Source organism: Erithacus rubecula, assembly GCF_903797595.1.
Source record: "Erithacus rubecula genome assembly, chromosome: 24".
Classification (NCBI taxonomy): Eukaryota; Metazoa; Chordata; class Aves; order Passeriformes; family Muscicapidae; genus Erithacus; species Erithacus rubecula.
Window position 1 is genome coordinate 2,566,682 of NC_136676.1, and position 26,418 is coordinate 2,593,099.

General features: G+C 46.1%; 3 protein-coding genes across 4 annotated transcripts in view; 1 reads left to right on the forward strand and 2 right to left on the reverse strand.

The window, feature by feature from the left end:
- Positions 1–26,418, forward strand: part of UBIAD1 (UbiA prenyltransferase domain containing 1) — a 423,268-nt gene that overhangs the window by 327,401 nt on the left and 69,449 nt on the right. The window lies entirely within an intron of this gene.
- SRM (spermidine synthase) lies at positions 1,773–8,608 on the reverse strand. The gene is made up of 8 exons (XM_079326089.1): positions 8,331–8,608; positions 8,073–8,193; positions 7,785–7,877; positions 6,250–6,403; positions 5,589–5,672; positions 5,132–5,277; positions 4,223–4,345; positions 1,773–3,688 (listed from the first exon to the last, which is right to left on the reverse strand). The coding sequence occupies exons 1-8, from the start codon at positions 8,600–8,602 to the stop codon at positions 3,671–3,673; spliced, it is 1,011 nt and encodes a 336-aa protein (XP_079182215.1). The 5' UTR covers positions 8,603–8,608; the 3' UTR covers positions 1,773–3,670.
- EXOSC10 (exosome component 10) lies at positions 10,653–25,690 on the reverse strand. 2 transcript variants are annotated; one of them, XM_079326011.1, is made up of 25 exons: positions 25,461–25,690; positions 24,481–24,617; positions 23,223–23,346; positions 22,653–22,757; positions 22,096–22,261; positions 21,253–21,364; positions 20,902–20,977; positions 20,664–20,774; positions 20,034–20,177; positions 19,530–19,720; positions 18,687–18,843; positions 17,948–18,096; positions 17,621–17,671; positions 16,785–16,896; positions 16,102–16,152; positions 15,481–15,559; positions 15,197–15,318; positions 14,799–14,894; positions 14,104–14,178; positions 13,599–13,683; positions 13,326–13,399; positions 12,606–12,786; positions 12,082–12,143; positions 11,382–11,455; positions 10,653–10,822 (listed from the first exon to the last, which is right to left on the reverse strand). In XM_079326011.1, the coding sequence occupies exons 1-25, from the start codon at positions 25,587–25,589 to the stop codon at positions 10,792–10,794; spliced, it is 2,694 nt and encodes an 897-aa protein (XP_079182137.1). In that variant the 5' UTR covers positions 25,590–25,690; the 3' UTR covers positions 10,653–10,791. The 2 variants fall into 2 exon arrangements, with proteins under 2 accessions (XP_079182137.1, XP_079182138.1); XM_079326012.1 differs by having other exon boundaries at positions 12,606–12,783; positions 25,461–25,621.

Here is a 26,418-nt window from a genome sequence, read left to right on the forward strand (position 1 = left end):
TGGCACCTCCAGCCCCATCTTGTCCTTGGAAGGCCTGCCCTGGGATCCCCAACATTTGTAATAACACCCCCACATTTATCTGCTTTACACATCACTGTAATTCCCTGTCTCCAGTTCTTCATCTTCTGCATGTTTTAAAAGCAATAAACTCCATCCAAGAGCCACCAGGAAAGAGCATTCCTCAAAAGACTTCTCAGAATTTAACTTGGTTACATTTCTTACCTTATTTTGTAACACTATTTTGTCTGGCTCTTCTGCTAGACCTGAGGTGTCATTTCGTGTTGTCCACACTTTTTCTTCCCCCATCATTTTAACAAGGGAACTTTCCTCTACCTGAACCTGTGGCACATTTTGTACTTTTTTGACTGCTTGCTGAGATTGCTGTTCTGATTCATGTCATTTTTCAGGAGCCTCTTGCTCCAGCCAAGCTCCATCAATAATTCACCCAGGCCTCAACAACATGAGCTCTGGGTGAATATGACACTTATGCCAATTAACTGACTGAAAGGGCTCAAAATATGCAGGCAAGAGGTTTCTCTCAATTTTTTGAAAATCTTAACTTCTAAAAATTTAGTTAGTTTGATGAGTAAAGCTCAGAGCAGTTTGACACAGTTCAAAAGGTGCCAAGTGACTTAAGCAATGGCTCCATTCCTTGCTTGTCTCCACCTGCTCTGACATTACATTTTACATTACCTGGGACAAACCTATCCCTGTGCATATGCTCCTGGCTTAAAGAGATGCTGGAACATGACTGCAGCATGTCTAGACAAACATCACCTTTGTGACTCTTTGCTTATTAACAATCTTGCTTAACTAGCCTTAGGCAAAAGGCAGCTAAAGCTCTGAAAAAGATTAGTATTTTACTTGCCCACCTAGAGACACTGCACAAGCACTCAGTGCTCAGTTCTACTGGAAATCCCAATTTCCTCCTGTTAAGCATTACCCAAATTTCCAGTGTCTCTTCAGCCCCCAGCATCCCTTGGCCACCACATCCTGCAGCATAAGAGCTCAGACACAAATGTGGAAGGGATGATGGATCTGCAGACACAACTGCCTCCCAGGTGCCAAACCCCATCCCAGCAGCTCACAGGGCACACACACCTGTGGCAGGGCTCAGCACACAGGTGATTTTTTAACTCCTGAACTCAGAACTGCTCAGGTGGAATCAGCTCCTGCTGCACTCATTTAATGAGTGCTTGATTCAGGCACTGACCTCATCTCACACTGAAGTGTTTGGAACTGTCTGTGGGGAACAGTGACTTGGAATCACTCAGAAACTATATATAAATTATATAGAGGGCTTGTGGACAGAGTATGTGTGACCTGGATGGGAAAATGTCTTTCTTCTGTTCTCCTCACTGGCCACTTGCTGAACTCACATATTTGGAGAGAGTTTAAAGAACCAGAAGGAATAATTAGCTGTGTGGAGGCCAACAGCAGGTTTGAGGAAGCTCTTTCCCTCCTGGGCATTGTTGTACTCACCAAGAATGGGTGAAAGGCTTGAACTTGTTACTAGCTGGCTGCTGCTCTAAGACCTTCCTGGACTATAGTCCTGGTCTTGATTCCCATCCCAGGGGAAAGTGCCAGAGCTAATTTTCTGTCAAGGATAAAGGGCTGAGTGAGGTTCAGAATCCCACAGGAATTTAAACAGGAGGATCAAGAACCAGCCTCCATTACTGCCCTGCTCCTTATAAAAATACATGAGTTGAGCAATGAAAATGTCTCATTAACCCAAACTAATTGTGTGAGAAAGAAGACAGTTACCCAGACAATTAAAAGAAAAATAGGTGTTATCCTCTCAACACAAGAATACAGAGATCTAGACCCAGCTCTGCAATGCTTTGCAAACCTTTGCAACCACAAAGAAACTCTACCACTACTGGTGGTAGAAGGAGACACTGGGAAAGAAGTGCTAAATCTTACCAAAAACAGGAGAAAGCAGGAAAATACTGATCTTTTTCTGTGGGCACAGAATTGCTGGACCACCCACACTGTTTGTAGGGCCACTATTATGGCAAAGCTCAAGCCCAACCCTAGCTAATGTCTGCTTCTTCTAGTTCTCTCTTACCAAGCTAAAAAAGCCTCTCAGAAGGAGCATTTTTGTCTTTTCCTGATCCTTTTTCCCAGCCTGCTCAGCTGGAGCTCAGTGGTTCAGCCCTCAGAGCCCCTGCCTGAGCCACCACCATTTCTGCAGAGGAAAAAAGGGTGCAGCTCACTGGGACCAGGACTGACAGGAGCCACCTGATAGCAGCAGGGAGATGGGCAGCTGGAAAACACCTGGAAAACTGTAACATTTGGACTGGAGAACAGCTTGGGTAGCAGGTACTGAGTCTGCAGCACAGGATACAAGCTGGAGGAGCTATTGGGCAGCCACACAACACAAAATGTGCAATGGGATCACTCTTCAGTGCTCTATTTTGATAATGACTTGTCATCCCTAAAGATAAGTGAGAGAAGTCAGACCAACCAGAGGGTGCACCTGGCAGCACAGCAAACCTTCAGGATCTCAGTTTTCAACCTCTCCCCAAAGAGCACTGACCCACAATGATGCCACCTTAACCAGAGCTGAGTGTTTAATGGAGTGCAAGGGAGTGACAGTGACACTGTGGTTGTGCTGGGAGGGTGATTCCCACGGTGCAGGGCTATGGAATCTTCAGAACAGAAGGAAAGAAGTGAAGGCAGACCCATCTTACAGAGTACAATGAAAAACCACTTATGCATCTGGGGGCAGCATTGGAAATAATGATGCCTCCTAAGGACTTGCAAATACCCAGGCCTGAGACATCTCAGCATGGCTGAGATGAGAGATTTGTCAGCACAACCCCAGCATCAGTACTGAACATCAGGCAATGGAGCTATGGTTTGCTTCATATACATATATATACATATATATGCATAAAGCACCTATCACCATATTGATAAACATTCTTTGGAGCCTCTCTGAGGACAGAGGTAAGAACAGGAATCAGCCTCTTGGCACCTCAGCATCTCTGTTTCTAACCAATTAAAAAAAATTAACAACCAAAAAAGACTGCTGCCAGCCTGCCTGGCTAGTGTTTAATACTGCTACTCCATCAGGGGTGGAGGGAGACCTGTTGTGAATGGCAACAGTTTGCACTGTGACTTCTCCAGCTGTGCTGCAGGGCAGTGCAGGAGTCACAGGAGGGCAGTGGGACACAAGGCTCAGACCTGTCACCAGTCAAAATGTGTCAGCAGCAGGGAGCTCCTGTGAGGAGAGAGTGAGCTAACTGTGCACAAAGCTCTCCTTCTCTCTCTCTGTGCTTAAGGCTGAGTCAGGGACCCCTTGGACTCTTCCCAGACAGAAATATGTGTCAGTTATAAATACATCAGTCAGCTGGAGGGTGGGGGGTGTGGTTGGGATGGGGGAATTTAGAACAGGTGCAAGGAGGAGAGAAAGGAAAAAGACATCTTACATTTCCAGCACTGGAAAGAACAGTTTTGACCTCACACAATAAGTCACTGGACCTTTTCAATAGTCTTATCTGGCTTATGCCCCATCATCTTTAACACATCAGAGGGAATGTTGGCTGGCCAAGGGTTAAACAATCCCACACAGTGGAGAGCAAATCTGCAGTCTGCTGAGAAGATCCCAGCCACATCACTGATGATCTCAGAGTCCAGCTTGAAGGAAGGAAGCAGCATCTGGGTCTCACACATCACTCAGGGCCTGAAGAAACAAACACAAACTGTCAGGATGGAGCTGCCACAGCAGAAACATGAATCACCAGCTCTGCAATACAGTTATGGGATTTTCCTTCATCCCTACAACACTCTAAGGAGTTTTTTTCTTGAAACTGTAGCTGCAGCCCAGTGGTGAGATGATGGAATAATGTGGAAATACAGACTATCCTTCAAGAAGCAAGACTGAACTATGCTGGAGCACCCCTTCCTTACCCTTTGGTTTGCACTAGAAATCACAGGCACATTTTATCTAAGACTTTTGGAGCTTCCCAGTGGGAACCATCAGTTCTGCAGGCTCTTGGACTTGGCTTTGGTAGGTGAAGTAGGAGTAATCTGCCATCAAGGCATGGGACATCAGCCCAAAGAACAGTTCCTAAATAAATTCTCGTCTTCCCTGACTGATTCATACTCTGCTCTGTCCTGCTCTGACTTGCCCACAGAACTTTGGGACTGCAAGAAATCCTCAGTCCTGTCTAGTCCCACTCCTAGCTCCCCCTTGAGGGGGCAGAGCCTGCCTTACCTTCCGTGCAAACTCTGGCAGGATGAATGCAGCCCTGTGAATATCAGAGTTGTAATATTTCAGACTCCTCTCCTCCACCTGCTGCTGCGACAGCTGCTGCACGGGCTCCCGGAAATTTGTGTTCTGCAAAAACAAAGTCAGGTAGTTCTGATCATTTGGGGAAAGAGCCAAAGGCTGTGATGGGCACCCTGATGCATGGCAGAGTGCTGAGATGACTCACAGGAAAACAAATAACTTTTTGTTCTACTATGAGGTCAAAGGTTCTGTGCAGCCCCAGTACCAAGGGCTGGGGTTGATGCTCAGCTCTGTGACCAGCACTTATGCACAGATGTCAGTGCATGAGGTCATGTGCCAGATGAAGCTGTGAGAGTGCTCAAGCATCCAAGAAGCAAGGCTTTGCTCTTCAAAGGAGAATCCACGTTTGTGTTAAGTTTGGCAGCCTGCCTGCTGCCAGCATCCCAGAATAATCATGTACAGCAGCAGCAATGCTGGCACCCCACACCCATCTGACAGTCACATTGAAGCAGACTGGGAAAAGAGTGAACTTCAGTGGTGTGGCAGAGTTACCAGCCCACAGCCTAGCACTGACCCTCACTTGGAGGCCTCTGTGAGCAGATTACCAGTGACAGCAGGTGCCCACTCTAACAGTCAGCATCAACAAGCCAAAGCCCCAACATGCTCTGGAAATTGGTAGTGACTTCCTCCCTCCCAAGTTTGTTGTACTAGACAAAAGTTATGACCATTTCTAAAGCAATTGAACAATTCTGCATTTATTCAGCACTGAGCAGGCTGCACTGCAGCCAGGCCCCACAGCTGGGAGAGTTCAGTGCCATAGCTCAAGACCTGCAATGGGCAGCCTCAGGCAGCTTCTAGGGAATGAAAGGGGCACTGGAGGTGCCTGAAACTCACGGGGTTCTTGCTGCAGAGCATGAAGCCAATCTGCCCACTGGGGTAGGTGGGGATGGTGCAATAGGCGTATTCCACCACCGGGAACAGCGACTTGCAGAACTGACGCATCTCCTTAATGAGATCCAGGTGCAGCCACTGGCACTCACCTGCAGGGAGAAAGAAGGCAAGAGGCAAGTGAGAGCTGCCCCTCTTCCCTGCACAGAACTGTGCCAGCTTAACTGTGCTTCCAAGTCTCAACCTGCACAGCTCACGTCGTTTCAAAGACAAAACCCTTGTGCCAGTTTTGCTAAGCCCAGTCCAATAATTAATGAGCTGACAGATCAAAACCACTGCTTTACCTGGGAGATCACATCTTTCAGTCCCTGCATCACATCTCCCCAAGAAGAGTCCCCTCTGTGCCTCACACTTGGTTTGTAAAGGTCTGGCATCAGCCTCTGCCCAGGGACAGCATCCTCACCTTGGCAGCAGAGAATCCCATCTTCTCTCAGGGCTGTCTTCATCAGCTGGTAATAAGATTCTTTGAACAAGCTTTCTGCAGGACCTGAGAGAAAGGTGAATAAAGAAAAGTTTTGAGCCTAGGTGAACCCCCAGCCTGCACCTAGCAGGGCAAAGCAGTCAGGATTTTAGCTTTGCTAAACAGCAAGCCCAGGTCCTCCATTAAACAAAGTCTTAGCAGCTGCCTCTTGCTTCATGGAGCATTTTTAAAACAGAACTCCTGCTCCAGATTAATTTGGTCCATCTCTACCTCAGTTTCCCATTTCAGGAAAACAGCAGCCTCACCACAGTTCTCTTCAGGGTAGGGGCTGCACCAACAGTGTGTGAGCCATGGTGCTGTATCCCCCAGGGACTGCTGGACTCAGGGAACAACTCTGCCACAAGAAATAGTTGCTGGAGTCTGAATTTGGAGAGAGAAATGTAACAGCTGCCTTGAAGGCCTGCTAATACAATTTTATGGTTTCCATCCTTCTCTTTCCCTACTAAAAGAACCAAGTTGGCAACAGTTTTTTTCACTTGAAAGGATCCTGAGCAGGCTGGCATAACTTCCAAGAGCTAGGTAGAAGAAAGCAAATGAAGGAGGTATTTGGAAAGCAGTGCCCTTTTATGGCTAGAATTCTTACCCATGGGGTCAGACGAGTCCGTGATAATCACATCAAAGGCTTCTTGATTTTGCTTCATGAACTCAAAACCATCTCCCACATGCAAGGTCAGCTTAGCACTGGAATACCCCACTGCCATCCCTGGGAGGTATTTTTTAGATACCTGGATCACATCCTGCAACACAGAGAGCACAAATGGATCAGAGAAGAAGCTGTTGCTCAGCCCACTGTGCAGTTGTGACTAGAACAGCACAATGAGTCATTTCCTTCCATACCTTCAGCTCAAGTCTGACTTGCCAGTGAAATCCACAAGAGCTGCCAGCATCTCCAGCCAGCAAGCTCCTCTCAGCCTTTTCCTACAGCCTCAGGGCTCAGTGACACTGTTGGTCTGCCTATGCCAAACTCCACAAAAACCTGGAGCTTCAAAAGCTCCTTGAGGAACTGAGCAAATATGATTACAGGTCAGACTGCTCTGTGGTTCTTTTCCCTATGGAACACCACTTGTATAGGTGATGATCAGCTAAATCAATTTATTTTGCTTCCTAAGTAAAACCATGCCAGCAGGTTTCTGAATGCAAGATGAGAAATACCCCCCTGTCTGCATTATAGCCATTATATCAACCCTCCCATAAGATATTCTCTCTAAAATCATTAGACAGCCACTGCTCTGGGCCCAGCAATTGTACTGAACACTACCAGCTTCTCACAGCTGGCAAAAACAAAAAAATATGCTGGTGTCAGGCAGTGCTTGTTAAAACCAGGGATGTTTGCCTACTTAGCTGGCAGACAGAGCACACAATCTCATATAGCAGAATTTCCTGTTCTTAATAGAGCTTTGATCTGAGCAAAACTTTCTGAGAAAGTAAAATATCAGGCTGAGTAAAGTAAAATAAAACTTGCTGAGAGAAGGACTGGGAAAAGAGTGAACTTCAGTGGTGTGGCAGAGTTACCAGCCCACAGCCTAGCACTGACCCTCACTTGGAGGCCTCTGTGAGCAGATTACCAGTCACAGGCTGATTCTTAGCAGGTACCCATCTAACAGCATCAATAAGCCAAAGCCTCAACATGCTCTGGAAATTGGTAGTGATTTCTTCCCTCCAGGTTTGTTGTACTAAACAGAAATTATGACCATTTCTAAAGCAACTGGCTCGTCTACCACAGAAGCAAATCTCTGCTGCTTATTTCCTGATTTTAGTTGCGAGAAACTGCTCAACAAAGCAACCATGGTCCTCGGCCAGGAGCACTCTGGTCGGCAGCGAGAGAGGGAAAAGCAGCACCTCCACAAAGCCAGGGCACTCCTCCAGATCCCGTGCTTGGCTCGCGTTTGCCTGGAAGGGCCTCAATCGCATGTGTGTGAAAGGAATCACATGGAAGAGGCAGCCAGCTGCCACGTAGATGACTTGTAAGGCAAAGAGGTGGCGCTGTCATTGTCACGCCAGCAGAACCAGCAAACGCGGCCGGTGCTGACGAGAGCCAGCAGGTGAAAGCGCAGCTCCCGGGGATGCTGCGAGCTCGGGCTGGTTTTGCCGGGCAGCCCAGCCCCGAGCCCAACGCACCTCATCGATCTCGCACTGCACCACGGACTCCACGGTCGGGTGTTTGACCACCTCCCGCAGCACTCCCCCGTCGCCGCCGCCGATGATCAGCACCTGGCGGAGAGGAGGGCAGAGAGAACACGGGCTGTCAGCGGGGCCGGCTCGGGGCTGTGCGGCCGGAGGAGAGCGGAGCCGAAGCGCAGCGGCCCGAGAGCGGAGCTGAGCCGCGGCCCCGCGCTGCCCGGCAGGGCCCGGCCGGCTGCCGACCCCGGCTGCACGGACCCCGAGCTGCGGCCGGGAACGGCTCACCTTGCGGGGGTCGGGGTGGCTGCAGAGGGGCAGGTTGGCGATCATTTCCTGGTAGGAGAACTCGTCGCGCTCCGTGCACTGGATCACCCCGTCCAGGACCAGGACGTTGCCGTACGTGGTGCTGGGCAGAGCGGGGAAGCGGGGTTGGAGCCGGCCTGGGGCCGCGCTCCCCCGCCCCCTCTCCGCGCCGCCAGGCCCCAGCGCATGGCGCTGAGCGGGCCCGCCATCCACCCACCGCCCCGGGCCGCCCTCCCGCACCTGCGGAAGACGAGGATCTCCTGGTAGCGGGAGCGCTGGTGGTGCAGGAGCTCCTCCACCTGCAGCGACATGGCCTGGCCGGGCCACAGCCGGCACGTCTCGCGGAACCAGCCCTCGCGGATCAGCGCCGCCGCGCCGCGCTCCATGCCGCCGCGGAGCGGAGCCGGCGCTGCCGGGAGCGGCTCCACCTGCGCTGCGCTCCCGCCGCCGCCGCCGCCTGACCGCACCGGCGGGAGCCGCGCGCAGGGCCCCGCGCCGCCCCGCGCCGCCATTGGCCCGCCCGCCGTGACGCGCGGCCACGTGGGGGCGGGGGCGGGGCCGCCGCGGGAAAGGGCGCGCCCGGAGCGGAGCGGAGCGGCCCCGAGCGCCGCCCGCCCGCGGCACAGCGCGGGCTCTCGGTGAGCTGCTCGAGGGCGGCGTGTAACGAGCACGGGTCCTGGTGCAGCTCGCAGGGCCACTGCGGAGAGCATCTGGCAGGAAGAAAGGCTGAGGCGCTGGGCCTGCTCGGCCTCGAGAAGAGCCGGGTGAGAGCGCTCCTCATTGACGGGAGGAAATATCTAAATATGCCAGGAAGAGGAAACCAGGCTCTGCTCAGTGGTGCCAACCACTGAGACACAAGGCAACAGGCAAAACTGATGCACGTGAAGTCCCAGCTGAACGTTAGGAAGAACTTTGCTGTGTGGGTGACCAAGGACAGGATTGGATTGCCCAGAGAGGGTGTGCAGTTTTTTCACTGGCCATATTGCAGACCCATCTGGGCACAGTCCTGTGCCATGTGCTCTAAGATGACCCCAGATGACTTGCTGTGGTCCCTACCAACCTCACCCTTCCTGTGATTCTGTGGATATCACAAAAGTGATATCAGTTCTGGTGGGTTCAGTGGCCTTGCAGAAGGTGCTGTGAGGAGCAGCCTTCGGGAGAAATGCACCAAGGCTCTACTGAGAGCTGGTCTCCATTTAGGTTACACAAACACCTCCAATAACTGCTGCACCACAGTACAACAACCTCACAGTAGGGACCCCAGTGCTACAACTTCACAGGCACAACCAAGGGAATAAAACATGTATATAGTTGTTAATCACTTCCATCTTAAGACATTTTCAAAACATTTTGCAACTCATAAAGAAAAACAGAAAAACACTAGAATAAGAATCATCCTTGAAATGTCCCTTTGCTTGGAATTTGAAGCAGAGGATTTAAACCACAGAGATTTTAATATCTCCAGGCAACTTTGGGCTTTTGCTAATACTTACTTGTTCTTCAAGTTAAAGAAATAACAAGGACTGGTAAAGCTGACAAGGAAGGAATTGGCAGCCCCTGCAAATGCACTTGGAGACATTTGCTATTTAGCTGCCTCTTTACAAAACCATTCTCCAATATTCAGCCATGCAAACAGACTTTATAAGCAGAAAGAGACTCTGTTCTACCATTGCAATGCTGCTTTAGTCAGCACTGTTCACACTAAGATACCTAAGGAGGAAAACCCTCCTCTCTTCTTTCCACTCCCTATTTCCCAGAAACAGGGAGAAAAATTGGAAACAAACTAAATCTCAAGCCTCTTCCCAGTCTTTGTAAAATAAAGCCCAGGTAAAATGTCATGCTCCCTACCTCCCCACAGCAATACTACCAGAGTCTACATTAGAATGAACTCTGTCACTGGCCCATCAGACACTGATGATGCTGTTTCTGATATTCTCTACAAAGACCTAAGGATAACTCCCCGTGGGTGTTTAAAACTTGGACATGTCAGTTTAGCTGTAGAGGTTCAGCTGCAGCACAGAACCCTCTGCCTTTCCCCACCACAACAACACCAATCCACATTTTTCCCCTCTGCCTAATGCTCTCACTTTCACTCTGGAACTTCATGGTGAAATCATTGGTCTCCTATACCTCTCTTTTTTTTTTTTTTTTTTTTTCCTTAAAATAGATCTTCCCAATAAAATACACAAACACTGTGAGGTAAACATGCTCTTTTTCTGTATCACCTTGTTTTGTAAGCAAGGTCTAGCATGAAAGACACTCTGGCCTCGTTTTCTTCTCTGAGCTGCTGGGGATTGAGTCACATCCACTGCATCTCTATTATTTCTGTGCTACCTTTAGAGATGCCAAGAGATTCCTCCCATACTCCAATGACATGCTGGTTCTGCATTTCAGGCAGCTCCAAGAAGTGACAAGTTTAGCCTAATTGTGTTTGAGGACACAGGATAAATTTTCAAAATTACAAACAAAGCAACACTGTGAGTATAATTAAAAAAAAAAAAAAAGCAGTGTGATATAACAAAACTGACATCAATTAAGATTTTTTTTTTTCCTTTTTGGAAAAAAAAAAAAAGGATTTAATGGTTTTAAAAACTTTCCTGTACAAAAACCGATCAATTACTGGCATTTGCTTTCCCAGGCTGGCAACACTTAAAACCATTGTTTCATTCCACAGCAACTCCCACAGGTCCTGTAACAAAGATTATCTCTTGGGCCAGTGGTGTGTCGAACCCCTGCAAAAGAGTTAAACAAACACTTCAACTCTTGCTGTAAATTCACTCAAGATTGAAAACTGACCATGTTACAATGATTCTATCAATAAGTAACAGCACCCTTTCCCTCCAATGCCGCCCTTAGGTAGTGTTGCTCTTTTAGGACTAAGTAACACACAACAATCAATTCCTGTACGCTAAATACTAAGTATCTATTCAGAACAAGAATGTTCACACTCCAGTGCTGTTATTCCTCCCAAGGTAGGCAGATGTTCTTTCCACTTCCACCTATCTCTGATCAAAGAAAGCAACGCCCACTCTTTAACACTTTAAGACTTTTACCTCAGCATTTCACACCTTCCACCCAGACTTGACTTTGATTGCATTAATCCTAAACTGTTGGAGTTTTGTTTCTTTTTTTTTCCCCCCTTTAAACCGATATCAGGCTGTGATGCAACCTCTACCATTAAACATGTGTTAATCTCCACAGCAGTAGAGGACAATAGTTAAGCTCTGCCCATGGCTCTGGGGCAGGGGTGTGCCAACACTGCGGCTGGATGGGAGCAGGATAAAATCACACCTTTCAGCTTTGCCTGCCAGGTAGGACATGCTCCGGTTTCCAGACTGTTGAAGTTTGTTAGTTCCAGCGGATTTCTGCACAAACAAACAAAACACCACCACAGTGAGGTTCCTCCCAAGTATATTCCATGAGATTGATGTGCTGCCAGATCCTTCCAATCTCACAGAAATCTGCTCATTGACTTCCCTATGCTGGTCAGACTTCCCTAAGTATCCATAAAAAAGCAGCACAAAACATGGTTGTCACCAAGCCTCGGTTTGACTGTCTCTAGGTTTTTTCTTCTTTCCAATCTCAATTAGCAATAAGCTAAGTAAAAAAATCTCTGAGTTGAGACTGTTCATAACAGCAGTACTTGGAGGGGTACACGGGCAACCTGACATGCTCTGGAACCACAGGAATGCCTGTGATTTTTGAGAATTTAATTTGCTGGTTTGCTATGGTCCAAATGCCATCCTGGTGATGTACAGAGGCATAGTGTGAGCAGTGTATGAACAGAGTCTGAGGGACTCCAAGGAGGCTCCTCCTGAGTGGGAAGAAATAATAATCCAAAGCATGAACTTGTGAATGGAAACTGCATCTCAGCAGCTGTTAGGGAATATTCTGCAGATGCAGAAAATATCATGTGCCCTCCCAGAGAGCCCCTGGCTGGCTACATACAATCACCCACAATTCTGTTCCTCCTTTCATGATATGTCCATACCTTGCCTGTGTGAGCTTGCTTGGCAGGATCAAACTGTTGGGACTGTTTTGATTTGCTGCTTCCTAACAGAGAGAGGAGAGAAGCTGTGACTAAAATTTTCTATAAAGAACAATGCATACCACAGTGTTCCTCTGATAATATGGAGGTTCCACTACAGTCTCCCACAGGGTAAAATCCAGAACAATCTTTTAAAGGCAGGAGATGTTTTTGAATAGGTGCTTTTTTACAAAGGAGTCAAATCTCCTTTTGCCTCTTGGTTCCTGGCTCCAATTAAACAGATAAAGAGAAAAGAAACAAAACCCAAATCCACAACCCACTTGGCCAATTGTTTCAGGACTGGTTCCAAATCAGAAAAGGCATATTACATTCCTCAAGTTAATTTCTTGAAGTATTTCCCCACTGTAAGGTAAAAGCACATGGTAACAGTCTGTATTGCATCTGCACCCACACTCACACAGCCCTCTCAAGGCTCAGGTGGTAACATTTTCCACAGTAGAGCACTCCAGCAAGGGCTCAGAGCTTACCTGCAAACACTTTGAAGTTGGAATTGCTGTAATCATAGGGGGTGAACTGCCTCGGTGCTTCCAGCTCCTCTGCTTGCTTGGGGGTTTTTTGCCGTTTCTTTTCTTGTGTTGGCAACTCTGCTCCTGTTTCTGTTCCTATTTCATTTGTGTCTCTCTCCCTTTTCCTATTAGCTTGCTCCTGCTAGGAAAACAACCCACAGAACAGAAAAAAGGGTAAGTTGAAGAAAGGAGAATGAAACATCTCATTGGGCAAATTCACTGCCCAATGCAGCCATGCTCCAGTGACTGCTCTTGCCTTTGTCAATAACAGCATGGGGAGAAAGCTCTCTGCTCTTCCTGGGGCCTAATCTGCTGTATTTTTTTTTCTCCTCATAGAAGGGACTTCTATGAAAAGCCAAATTGTCTTTTCAGGATATGGGAAGGTGAGATCTGCTGTGACCCCACTGGCATATTTGGGAAAACCTAAGCAGAACAACCTTAAAGGAAGTGAAGAGCAGAGGTGCATCAGTGGAAAACATTCCCCACTGAACACATGGAGGGATGTGACAATGTGCACAGCACAATCAGCAGGAGCCTGTTGTTACACCCAGGGCAGCACCACAGGAATACTATCATCAAAACACTGTCATTCAGGTATTTCAGTTACAGGGCTCAGAGTTTCATTCTGAACTATAACAGTCACCATGAGCACTGGCTGGAAGGAGGAATTCCAGGACATACCATGGCTTGCTGCCGGATAGATACAACATCCTGTGCTGCCTTTTTCTGCACCTTCTCTGTCTGGACAAGGGCAGCTATGGAGACAAACAAGCATTACTGGAAAAAGCAGGAGGAAGTTAGCCAGGGGCTTAGAAAAAGCAAGCAAAGCAGCTTGGATCAAGTCTCAAACTAAGGAGAGTACAAATGTTAACAAATAATGTCATTCATCAGGAAATCCATCATCTACAGGAAGCATGCTGGCACACACACCAAGGAAGGCAAGAATGGCTGTACCTGACTGCTGGGCTGTTTTCTTACTGGTTTCATTCTTGGACTTCTGTACTGGTGCCTGACTCATCAACTTCCATCGATTACTGATCTGCAATGAAAAAATATCACCTGGAAACACTTTCCTTAAAGTGTTATGGCAAACTTGCTAACACATGCTGGTCTTCATTAAGAGTACAAAAGATCAAATTTGACTGTAAAAGAGATTAAGATCTGCTGGACCACATGAAGTAAAACCAAATGTTTAAGAAGTTCAAAGCTACAAACAAGCTTTGAAAACAAATGCAGATACTTTCAGTAGTTTCCAGCTTTGACAGACAGGGTCTATGCAGCAGAATGTCTCCAATCCCCGGGTCTTCAAAGGATACAAATGTCACAAAAACATGTTAAATTTCTCAAGAAGTATCCAAGGAGATTAAAAAATCTACATTGCTGAGGCTCCTGATGGAAAATAAACTACTATTTTCTTTCTCTTGTACTACTTGGTAGGAAATTTTAGCACCAGTCTTACTTCATAAATTTTTGATGATGGGTCAAACTTTGCAGATTGTGAGACATAGGCAGAATTCTCCTCTGGAGGTAGATACTGTAGAGAGAAAAAAAAAAATTTGCTTTAAACAGCATGTGACATTTAGCTCATTGCTAAAATGCTACTTGCCCTAAATCAGTGAGTTCATCTGAAGAAATATTCTACAGATAGAACACCTTGTGAAAAAAAAGAAGTCATCACAACTACTGCCAAGAGAAATAATAAAGAAAAAAACAATTAAAAACCCCTCCCCACAAAACCAAAAAAACCCCAAAAGACCCAGACCAACTGTCAGCTGCATACCAGAAACAATTTTTTGTATTATTTTCTAGTAATTTACCACTCCAAATGTATAACAGCATTCTATTGTTCTGATTCATTACAAGAGTAGAATCAGTTCACTAATCCAACACATAAAGGACAGATGAAAAAACCTATAATTAGTTTTAAAAAACATGGAGAATGGTCTGTTTACTATGTAGAAAGACTTTTATCCAAGAGGTATTGAAATGTGCTTTGAAACCAAGTCCACACATGTGTCTTTGCAAGGACAATCCCTGATTCCAGTCAGGCAGTAGCAGCTGATGTTCTATCAAGCTTTTTTGATATTCCTGGAAAACCAGCTCAGGGCATCCTCTGCCCTGGGTAATTTGTGTCCCCCCATTGGGAGATTTTACCATTTTAAATGGATTTTCAAAGGACTCCATTATCAGCTGAGCTTTTCTCTGTGCAGTGGTTAAAGTCCTCTTATTTCCTTCATTTTCATCACATTCCTTTGAAGAAAGAAAAAAAAAGGAAAAAATATTAACACAAATATTCTTTTGGTTTGGCTACTGCCATTCCATGCCATGCTGCTTCTCACTCTGAAATCTCACTGACAGAAGTGACCCTCCAGAGACATGGAATTAACTTTGCTGGCCTCCTCTCCCAGTTGCCTTGCTTAGGCCTGTCAAATCAGAACCACTGCCATGCATTCCCACCTTATTTCTTTCAACATTTCCACACATTTTTCTCAGATTATTAAGTCTGTTTTCTAATATTTCAGTACTGACACTGTCACAAACACACTGCTTACACTGAATATGCTGACAGTGGTAGTAGCAATGAGACATGTTGACTCTGGCTGACCATTTTGAATATCCATTGTCTTCTCACTGTCTGAAAAGAGACAAACATCTTCCAAAACTGGTGCAGGGTCTGCATGAAAAGGAGACAAAATTGTTATTAGAGTCTTGTGTATTTTACTGCTCTTTTGTGTCATGTGTTTCCCTGAAAGTCTTTTTAGGACTGCTGATTTTCCCTGTGTCAAAACTCCATCACTGCATTATTAGCACAGCTTTTAGGTTAATTCTGAATTACCCAAGGCAGAGTTATTCTGAAAACCATCCATAGGAATTCGTGAACTGTCATGTGGTCCAAAGAGGGCATTCTCCAGCTTCTGCAGAGAGATTCAAATGATGAACACCATTAATACACCATGAATCTATTATTTTCACATACTGCAGAGACACTTGAATGAAAATTCCCAAAAAAGGGATGAAATTCAGAGATGGAATATTCTTATTATAGCTCATGTGCCAGAGCAGATTGCATCTGGCATCAAAGGGCCCCCTGTGCAAACACCCATGAGCTAATAAGATGCTGTACTTCATACACATGATGAGAGAGAACAAGCCAGCCTTACAAACTGATGTGAAACCTCTCTCTTTACAGCTCAGTCAATATATTCCAACATACATTGAACTGTCCAGCAGCCACAGTGTTTGCTGATGAAACCTGAAGTGCTGCTTTATGGTGGTTTGTAAAATATCAGTTTACAGCTGGTAATATTATGAGTCTGGCACAGAAAATTATCATTAAGCTAAAGCAAAGTGACTTATAAAATGGATGAGGGAAGCAATTTACTAGCAGGTAGAATTCTGATCCAAATTTTCCCAAGTTTAAGGCTTAAGACAGGAGGTAAAAACATGCAAACAATACCTCAGGGTTGGGGAGAGGTGCTCTCTTTTTGGCTGCTGAAGTAATCTCTGACTGGAATGGGAGAGAAAGGTAAGTCACTTAAAAGCCCATTTCTTTTAGGATGGCCACCTTATCAATGTTTTCAACACATTTCTTACAAGCTAGCAGGTTAATGAAATTACTTTCTTCTCCTGCAGTGTTTGCACTTGGCTGTACATCTAAACACCTCACAAAGAAAGGCCACGTTCTTGGTCACAAATAATTTTTTTTCACTACAGGATGAAAGCTATAATAATATCAACATGCTGATGATATATTTCAACTAATGAACTTCTTATACCTGGGTTGTTTTTTGGCCTCACCATAGCTGTAAAACATTTATGAGTCATTTACATGGCCAGCAAATTCCTTAAGATGCAGTTCTTCCTCACACAGGCAAATGTGATGTACAGTATAAGACAAACTGCATTCTATTCAAGCAGTGTCTGTTTATTTACTGCTCCAGTTTTCCAGGATACTGCACTGTGTGTAAGCAACTACACAGCAGAGAGTCAAGAAATCATTCTGCTCTACTCCAGAACAATACATTCAGTGTTCTAAAAGCAAACTTCAGCATAGATATCATCACAGGCCACCTTCAGCTCCAGGGCCTGGCTCAGGGAATGCCAGTGACAGGTCTCCTGTGTGCTACAAGCCACTCCTACCTTGACAAGGGGCATCTCCCGGGCCTGCTGAATGAGCAGATGCAATTCATTAACCTGCTGCCGGACAAGGGGGGGGACAGGGTTACAGCAAGCAATGATCCCCTGGCATTCTCTAAGGAGAGAGGAGCAAAATTCAGTCTGCTGCATTTATGGCTGGTATGTTGGGCATTTGCATTCAAAGGATGCACAGTTGGGTATAACCCTATTCTGATTGTGATAGAGCAAGACAACTCAGATTCATCTCTGTGATTAAATTCTGCACCAGGTTTGTGCAGATGAGGAGAAGCTATCAGGTCAGCTCTCCTCTCATTTAACTTTTATGTGGTCTGTCTGTCCTCATCATCATTTAATTCAGTATTCACCTATGAAAGCTGATCCTAGCAGTAGACCTGCTTTTAAAGATACATTTTTATTATTCTCAAGTATGGTTGTTAGGTGATGAGTGCCAAATGTTTGAGAAAACTATTGTATAAATTGGGTGTTTTAAAGGATCTGTCCCTTGCCTTCCCCATTTCTTTAGGAACTGCAATAAAAATCCAAACAAGTTTTGGGGGCACTCATTCTTCTCTTGCTCTGTAAAAGTGCACAATCTCAGAGGGAACATGTGACACAGAGCAATGCAAAGGAATGTGGTTATTAGTGCAATACAATCCAAGTAATGTATCCCAGAAGTCTGGAGCCTTCTGAAGGAGTACTGCTATTTATTTCTCTTCCAAACTGAACAACTATAGAGAAGAACAGCATTGACAGCTGGAAGGAAGGGAACAACTGCAGAAGTAATTACACACTTGGATATTAAGATCAAGTAAGACTCCTTCAGTGTGAACAAAACTTACTTGGGCAGCTCCTCTGCAATCTTCAACAGCATATGATTTGGCAGCACATACCTACAACACAAAGAGGGGGTATGAATGTAACAGAATGTTAAAAACAATTAAAAACACCTTCAAAAGTACTGATCTCTGCCCCCACTACAAGATCTGAGATGATGAAATCAATTAAAAAGAAAATAAACATAACAGAACTTCTGTGTAACAAGCAGCCTGATGTAGCACAGTAATTTCTACAGGTAACAAAGTAGTTTCATCTCAGGGGTAGAAGGGGCCTAATCCAAGAGCTTTACTGGAGTATTACACCAGTGTCCATAAGAAAAGACTTCCTACCCTGTGCTCTCGTCCTCTTGACGTGCTATCTTGTCTCTCCATGCAAACAGCAGCCTAAATGCTGCCAGCTGCTGGGTATCAAGGTGTTTTTTCTGCTTCCTGTAGAGATCAAGGTAGGATTCATCTGTAAAGAGGGGCTTGATGTATTTCTGGACAGGAAAAAAAGCACTCGTGAGCTTTCTTGTTTTGCCTCTCTCAGACATAGAACCTCACATGGACATGGAGGGAATGGATACACTCTGGTACAATGTGTCTTTCAGCTTTTTATCCTGAACTACTGGCAGGAGCCTATTCCTGAAAAACACACATCTCATCCATTGTTAGGGGAAATCCAGGAGCATCAAATCCAGGAGCAGCTTTACTATCTTCAAGCTTCACCACATCACACAAAGCCTACTTTCATAGATAGTGTTTTCCACAGGCATAATATAGTTATCTCAGAATGCAACTCCTGTGAGGCTTTGAACTTCTAGGAACATCCAGCAGAACCAGAAATGTAACATCTCTCTTAGAAAAGACACACCTGAATGCATTGTGAGGCCAAGGAATACCAGCACTCAAAAAAGAGCAGGAAGGCATCTGAATTCAAGGACTTTAGCTGGTGAAAGTGACTGCACATGACTGAGTCAGAGTTTACACAGATGTTTTCAGATGCACAAAAAGGAAAAAGACAAGGAATAGGCAAATCTCTCCTAATCCCACAGTGTGATGCAGGTAATAGAACCAGGTGAAGCTTTACCTTCAGGCAGATGTCCCTGCTGCGCTGCCACACAACCTGCAGCTGTGTGGGCTGCTCCTTCCCTCTCTCCCACAGCAACTCCCTCATTTTGTCATAGATGTAGAGCAAGTAGTGAGTGTCATCACGGGCATACCGGGTCATTTCTTCTGGCAAAGGGCTGGAAAAGAGCCACAGTTACACTAAAACATTCCAGCTGTCCCACCAAACTGTCACTTTTCTCTTAAAAAGCATATTAGGGTAAAATGCAAGCGAGACATGCCAAGAACTAACAAGGAAATTCTGTGTTCTTACTGAAGGACTGGTTGGGCAACAGCAGTAAAATGCTGTGCACCCTGCAATTCAGATTCTTGTTCATGTGCTGGAGAGCAGGACTGCTCTGTAGCTAAGTCACATGGCAGAACTGCTTGCTGTGGCATTTGTCATGCTCTCTTCTCTCACCAGAGCTACAGAAGTAGACTTGAGATTTCTGCAGTGTGCAGGGTGCACCTGCATAGCCAAGATCACTGCTCCAACACCATCTGTTCTACCTTGCACAAGTGATTAAATGTTTTTATGGACTCACTAGAGAAGAGCAAATACTGTCTCCATAACTCTGCAGTGATTAAGAACTGTTTCTAAAAAGTGAACTTCCAGATTTTCATTGCTTTATCTTTGCAGATCCTTCCAAAACCAACTAATTTTCTAAAGAATATGGGAAAATGTAGCACTCAAAAACTTAGGGCACAGCCAGGTAAATGCTGTGCTCATTCACTTTGAGACTAACCTCTACCTATGGGTCCTACAAGCAGAAGCTCTAGCAAAGCAAACAAGGAGAATGCTCCCAGCTCAGGGGTCAGTTCTTACCGTATCCTCCAGTCAGCCAGCTGGTACTTCTTGTCAGCATCTACATTGCAATACAGCTTCAGCAGGTGGTCCAAAGAATGTCTGCCAAGATTGAGGAGACGAGCAGCTTGGTGAGTGTCAAACACATTCACCAAGTACAGACCAAAGTCTCTTTGCAGCCATTCCACGTCTGAATCAGCACCATGAAGGACCTTGAGAAAAAGCATAAAAATTTGGGAATCATGTGAAGAACATTTCTACTGCAGGCTATTTTTGCTGTGCTTTCATACTCATGTCTAGGACCAGATTTCTTTCCTCTGGTTTTTACTGTTAATTATAGAACTATTAAATAAGTGCATCTGGCAAGCAATTCATCATTAACATCAAGGAAACAGGCTCCTGAACAAATTACAGTGAAAGCAGAATCAAGTCACCAAGACAGAGCACACAGTGTGATTTTAGCTCTAAGAAAGCTTAAATTAAAACAACATTTTTTTTGGAAATCTGGTGAATATGGCAGCTGACCTTCACAATTGCAGGGTCTGTGAAGGTCTCATTGAGGATGTTCATGTCACTGCGCAGTTCCAGTGTATCAATAATGAAATCTTCTGTTCGGGTGGAAATCTGCATCAGGCATGTCAAGCCAAGGAAGCTCCTGTAGGAGTGGTGCTGAAAACAGGGAAGAGAGATGTAAGCTAGGAATCATTACAGAAACAATACTATAAATAATAATATAAATATTGCTTAAATTAAATATAAACAATACTAACAATACTATAAAACAAACAGCATTCCAAATGAGGGAAGAAAGAGCAACAAGGACTTCTTTGAGGAAAAAAGATAACTGGATGAGCAAACTTTCTCTTTGCAGTTACTAAGATGACATAAAAAAAAACCAGGATCAATTGAAAGAAGAGCAAATTCAGTAAGAAATGCACAGCCAGCCCTGCCATTGGAAAACTTCTAATAATGACAAAGTTTAATTTAACCTTATAGATAATATCTGACACATCAGGAACTGTCTTTTCATGTCAGGGAGTACAAAAACCAGGAGAAAACCACCCCCCCACCCCACCCACCAGAAGAACAGACAATAGCCTCTCAGCTCCTAAAAGTACATGTGTAACTTTTAAAAAGAAAAGGCAATTGGATTACCTCTAAGTCCAAGGCAAATTCTTTACAAGTCATAAGCTTTTCATTTAGTTCTGCCAACTCATCCAGTGTGGTGATAAAATGACAGGGTGTTTCCTCAATGGGCCTGTACATCTGCCAGAGCAAATGAATTAGGCATGGTATATTCACTGTCAACTCCCAATCCCAACCTCCCCTCAAACCTGAAATTTGTCAAGATGGCTCTAAATGTACTGCTCTGTAGTTTAAAGTGGGCACAAACCTGGAGTTCAGGTTTCTTGAGAACTCCATCTGGTGGAGAAAAATGCTCCAGTTCATACTGGTAAGGGTGAGCAAACCTGTGGAAAATTAGGAAGAGACAAGCACAGACTAAATTCCAGTCCTCTTTCTGAGGACAGAGCACAGAGGCTTTGAGAGCTATGGTAGTTTCCCTGTCCTGTCTCTTGTTAAGCAGAGGTTTAACATAACTGCAGAGGTCTAAAGCAAATCACACACAAGGTAGTGTGGACACAAACACATGCAGAACTGTTATACATGATGAGCACCAGCACATCTGACCACACAGGTTCACCCAGGGGACTCCAAGCACCCTGCTGGCAGGTTAGTTTCTTACATGTCTTGCTCAGTTTTCTGTGTCCTCTGCTGATGTATGAAGTCTGCCAAAGCAGCTGGCACATCCAAGTCTTCAGGGCGCTCCTTTCTCTGCCGTCCACTTTTTGTGAGGGCTGAACAACCAATATGGAATAACTGGACTGGGTCCCCCACATAACATGTTCTCAGCTTACTATTATCTCCCCCTCCACCCACCATGAGAGTTTATGAAGTATCAATAATCTTAACAATTTAGTGCTGCTGCTTTTGCTGTCATTTTGGACCTGAAGTAATTCAGTTACTTGGCTGTTTTTAGGCAAGACACAAGATGGCTTTGCTCAAAAGCTTGGGTGGGAATTGAAAAATCTTCAGAAAAACTTTTCAATCATTCCTGGTTACTGAAAGCACAACTGCATCAGTGCAGAATACAAATGAACTGGCAGCAGCAGAATGTGTTACTGAGACAGGATGTTACCAGCAGCTTTGATAAAGCACCAAAACCAAAGGTAGATCTCCCAACACACCTCCTGCAGCTCATCCATCTGGAAGAATATCTGTAAAGCCAACTAGACTAGTCAAGACTTCTCATGCAAAAGTGACTCTCTTGTATGTTCAAGGTGTTAAAAAGCAGCAGCAGATTATCTGTTTGGAACAGATTATTTGCTGTATATCAGCAAGAAGATGCTGTTTGCTGACCTACCCTGACATCATACATATGGAAAAAACATTGTCACCAAGATCACTACAAATGTTCAACATCTCCTGCTATTTGTTTTAATAGTCAGCGACTTCTCTTGACTGTGAGGACAGGTTTGTATCAAATACTTGCAACAAATTACCCAGAAAAACTCCCAAACCTTCTTACCTTCAGGCAAAGGCTTCAAAGCATTTGGTTTGATAAAAAGTTTAGGTACAAAGGGAGTGTTGGAATTGTCAATCTTTTCACGAAACTTAAGCTGTGGTCGGGAAATATTCTTGGCATGAAGCAGTCGGAATGTTTCAGACTGAGCTCTCTTGTGGAATTCTCCTGCCTATTTAAAAAACCAGAGGTAAAAGCAACATGACTTATCAGACACTCAGAGTTTCTTTTACCCAGTCTGATCCAACATTCAGAGGAGGAGTTATACCTCACACTCATAATAGAGTAACTTTTCCAGTCAGGAACGAAAGTGTTGGGACTCAAGACACTGAATTCATAAGCACAGGAAAGGCTGTTGAACATGTAAAACTGAAATGGCAATTGAAAGCACAAGGATTTCAAAATCAAGTTTGAATGAAGAGGAAAAAGAAAAAAAGAAAGAGGTACTTAGAATGTGTGAAAAATCATGAGAGGACATATAACTACTCCACTGGAGAAGTGGCAGTGCAATGGCTGGGACAGCAGCTGAGCTAACACAGCCAAACTGAGCATGGAGGCCTCACCTTACGGTTCCAGCTAGAAACAATCATCTGTGGGGGCTGTAACCCAGCTGGCAGGACTGGCTGCTGGTTTCTATTCACTCCTGATGCTTCATCCAATAAAATACCCTAAAATCCAGAAAAACAAGGTGAAACAATGTTAAATCACCACAGTCAGACTAAGTAAGAAAGTCATGTAGGTAGGTACCTTCACAGCCATATCCCCCAAATTCTGTGCAACACAAGACAGACAAACATGGAGTATGCTGAGCATCATGAGTAGGAAGAGATTCTCCAGAGAAGCACTCTAAAATGTACAGACATGTTCTCAGGCTGTGAGGATTTTATGTCAAACTGTGTTTAGTTTCCTCACACATCCCATATTACCTTCCCTCCCTTTGGCCCAGCTACCTTAGCTGCTGGGATCTCTGGCCTAGCATTTGGAAGGGTTTTTAGAATAAAAAGAGAATACATCAGATTGAGGAAATAGTGACTAATTGTGAAAGCACTGCCACTAAAATTCTTGCAACGAGAAAGAAAGCTTGTGGCAAGTGAAGACTTTATAAGAACCACATCCAGAAGGAATTTGCTTACCACTCTTTCTAGAATGACATCATTGGAGTCAACCAGCATATCAAACTTATCTTCCAGCCCTGTCACTTTGCTGGAATCTTTCGTGAAGCTCCGGCAGCCATGGTACTGCATCACCTGGCTCATGCTTGCAAGAGAACAGCACAGCTGTCAGCAATCTAAACACTAAACCACCCAATTCTCTTTGACTTTCTACACTTCAAATAAATCAAATTATAGACATCACATACAGACATCACATATATAGATATCATATATATCATAGATGTAAATATCATGTATCACAATAGATGTAGATATCTATTTATTGCAGTAAATAGAAAAAGCACCTTTAAGTGTTAAAATTAGCTTCTCACAAACATGACTTTTAAAATGGACAGCTGAATGTGTCCAGTATCAGGTGCTCCTCTCTGCACAGCTCTTCATGGCAATCACTATGAAAGGCCCTCTTAAAGCTCATCACTCCAGCTGCCAAGTGCTAGAGAAGCAGCTGAAATTCGATGTGTGAAATAAACCACCTTTTTACTTCCAGCAAGTTTGGAGCTGCCAAAGAAGGGGGCTGTGGGAGTACAGGGCGTACCCCTGGCCTCCTTGGGGGTCTCAAAACCCCCTGAGAAGGGTCTCAAAGACTCCTGAGTGAGACCCTGGTGTCACAGGTGCTGAATTCTAACCCCTGGGGGAAGTTGTCAGCACAAAGAGAATGGAAACAAGCTACCAAAATTAGTGAAGTGTAAATTAGATTGTTAGAACGTAGATAAATAGGTTTTTTTGAATGTTTATGATAAGGGACATGCGGCCAAGATGGAGAATTTGGGGGGTGGACACCTTTTCCTCCTTCTTCTCCATGTCATCCATGTTGGGTGACACGTTGACACTCTTGGATTGGATGGGGTCAGGGCTGGACCATTTAATAAAATTGTATTGTATTGGGAAAATTTTATAAACATGTAATACGTAGTACAAACTATATAAGCTAAGCCCTGCCTTCACCAGGCAGATTCCACCATGGATGCCAGGCTGAGCAGACCCTGCTGGCCAGGCAAAAAGTCCCAGAGATATGAAACAATAAACAATCATTGGAAAAAAAGAAAACCATCTCCAGCAATCTCTCTTTGGCTGCTTCAGAGAGAACCAGGGTTTGAACCACTTCATGTCCCTCTGGGGTGATCTCAGGGCAAAGGAGAAACCTCAGACTGGAACAGGGGGCTGCCTTGTGGTTTGGGTTGAGAGCAGCAGCCCAGGGATGCAAAAGGAGCCTTACCAGCGGAGCAGGCGGTCCCCCTGTGTTCTGCAGTAGGCACGGAAGCCGGGGAAGCTGCAGTAGAAATCGTACTCATCACCTGGCTGGGGGAGCCCATTGGAAGCCTTTGTTGCAGCCACCACTGTGCCGAGAGCGTACTGTGCAAGAACACCAGCAGCAGCATTTTATCAGTATTTTCTTTCTGTTTACTCAGGATGTTCTTTAACAGAAATACTTTGCCTGGATGGTTGGAACGGCTGTGTGGTACTGTGGGGCTTTTCACCGAGAGTAACTTCACATAGGTCATTAGAAAGCTTTAAATGATCAAAGCCTAGAAAGCAGTGATCAGGCACTGAAGAGGCTCCCCAGGGAATGGTCACAGCCCCAAGGCTGCCAGAGCTCCAAGAGCACCAGGACAGTGCTCTCAGGCACAAGGTGGGATTGTAAATGGTGTCTGTGCACGGCCAGGAGCTGGACTCGAGGATCCTTGTGCCTTCCAACTCAAGAATATTCTACAATTCTAAATCAGCAGGAAAGCAGGTAATGACTTCACTACTTTAACAAACCACCCCAAATCCCTGCAACGCCCCCTATTTGGGACGTGGCAGCCACTCTCTCTCTGGTAGCAGCATCGTGCACAGGTGAAACACACGGAGGCTGACACTGCGATTAATAACGCCAGGGGCAATTCCCATCGCGACAGGCCCTCACAAGGGTCACGACTCCTTGGCATTGCCAGGAATCCCCGCTGGCTGACAGGGCCAGGGCCCGACCAGGCCGCTCACAGGCCCCGATGCACCTTCCTGGCCTCCGCCGCCTCCGGCCGGGCCCGCACCCTCCCTCTGGCATTGGGGACACCCCACAGGTGCCACCCGCTCAGGCCGGGATCCCCACGCGGCCCCCGCGGGACAGAACTACAGCTCCCGGCATGGCCCGAGCGCACACGGCACGCCGGGAGCGGTAGTGCCTCCCCCGCTCCCCCCGCCCCTCCGCGACCGCACCTTGACAAAGGCGTCGGGGCTGTCGAAGCCGGGCAGGACCGACATGGTGCTGCTTCCTTCAGTATCCGCGGGCGCCCCGGAGCAGCCCGCCCGCCCCGCCGGGCTCCCCTCACGGGCGGCAGCCGCCATGCTGGTGCGCGGCGCTCTCGCGAGAATGGGGCAGTGCCGCGAGAGCGCAGCGCGGGCAGGAAGCGGCGGGAGCGGCGGCGCCCCCAGCGGCGGCGCGGGGCAGGACAGCCCCGCTGGGGATGGCGCCCTGAGGGGAGCCGCGCTGGCATTCCGTGCGGCACATTCGGCCTTTTCCCCCACAAACAGCCAGCTGTGGGACCCACAGAATCACAGCAGGTCTCGACCCTGCACAGACACCCCAACACTCACGTTGCACCACCCAAACTCTCCTGGAGCTCGGGCAGTGGCCATTCCCTGCGGAGCCTGTTCAGTGCTTCCTGTGGGGGAAGAACCTTTCCCTGATACCCAGCCCGAAACTCCCCTGACACAGCTCCAGCCGTTCCCTGGGTGCTGTCCCTGCTTACACAAAGATCAATGCCTGCCCGTCCTCTTCCCCTCAGGAGCAAGTTGCACAGTTGTAGTCTGTGATGAGTTTCCCTCAGTCTCCTCCAGGCTGAACAGACCAAGTGCCCTCAGTGGCTCCTCTTCCCCTCTTCATTATCTTCGTGTCCCTCTGGACACTCTCTAGCAGCTTAATATTTCTTATATTGTGGTGCTCAGTCCCCTTGATAGCCACACCAGTGCCTAGAAAAGGGCTAGGACCAATACCCAAATTCGTGGCCACCTCCCCAATTCCTATTTTTTTTTGAGTGCAGAATTTGCCCAAGCAGCTGGGGAAGCCCAGGGAATCCTGTCCAACACTCCATGCTGTGGCTGGAGCTGTGGCTGTGACCCCGAGCCCAAGGAAACTGATGTTCTTATCACACAGGTGACATCACATCTCATGGAA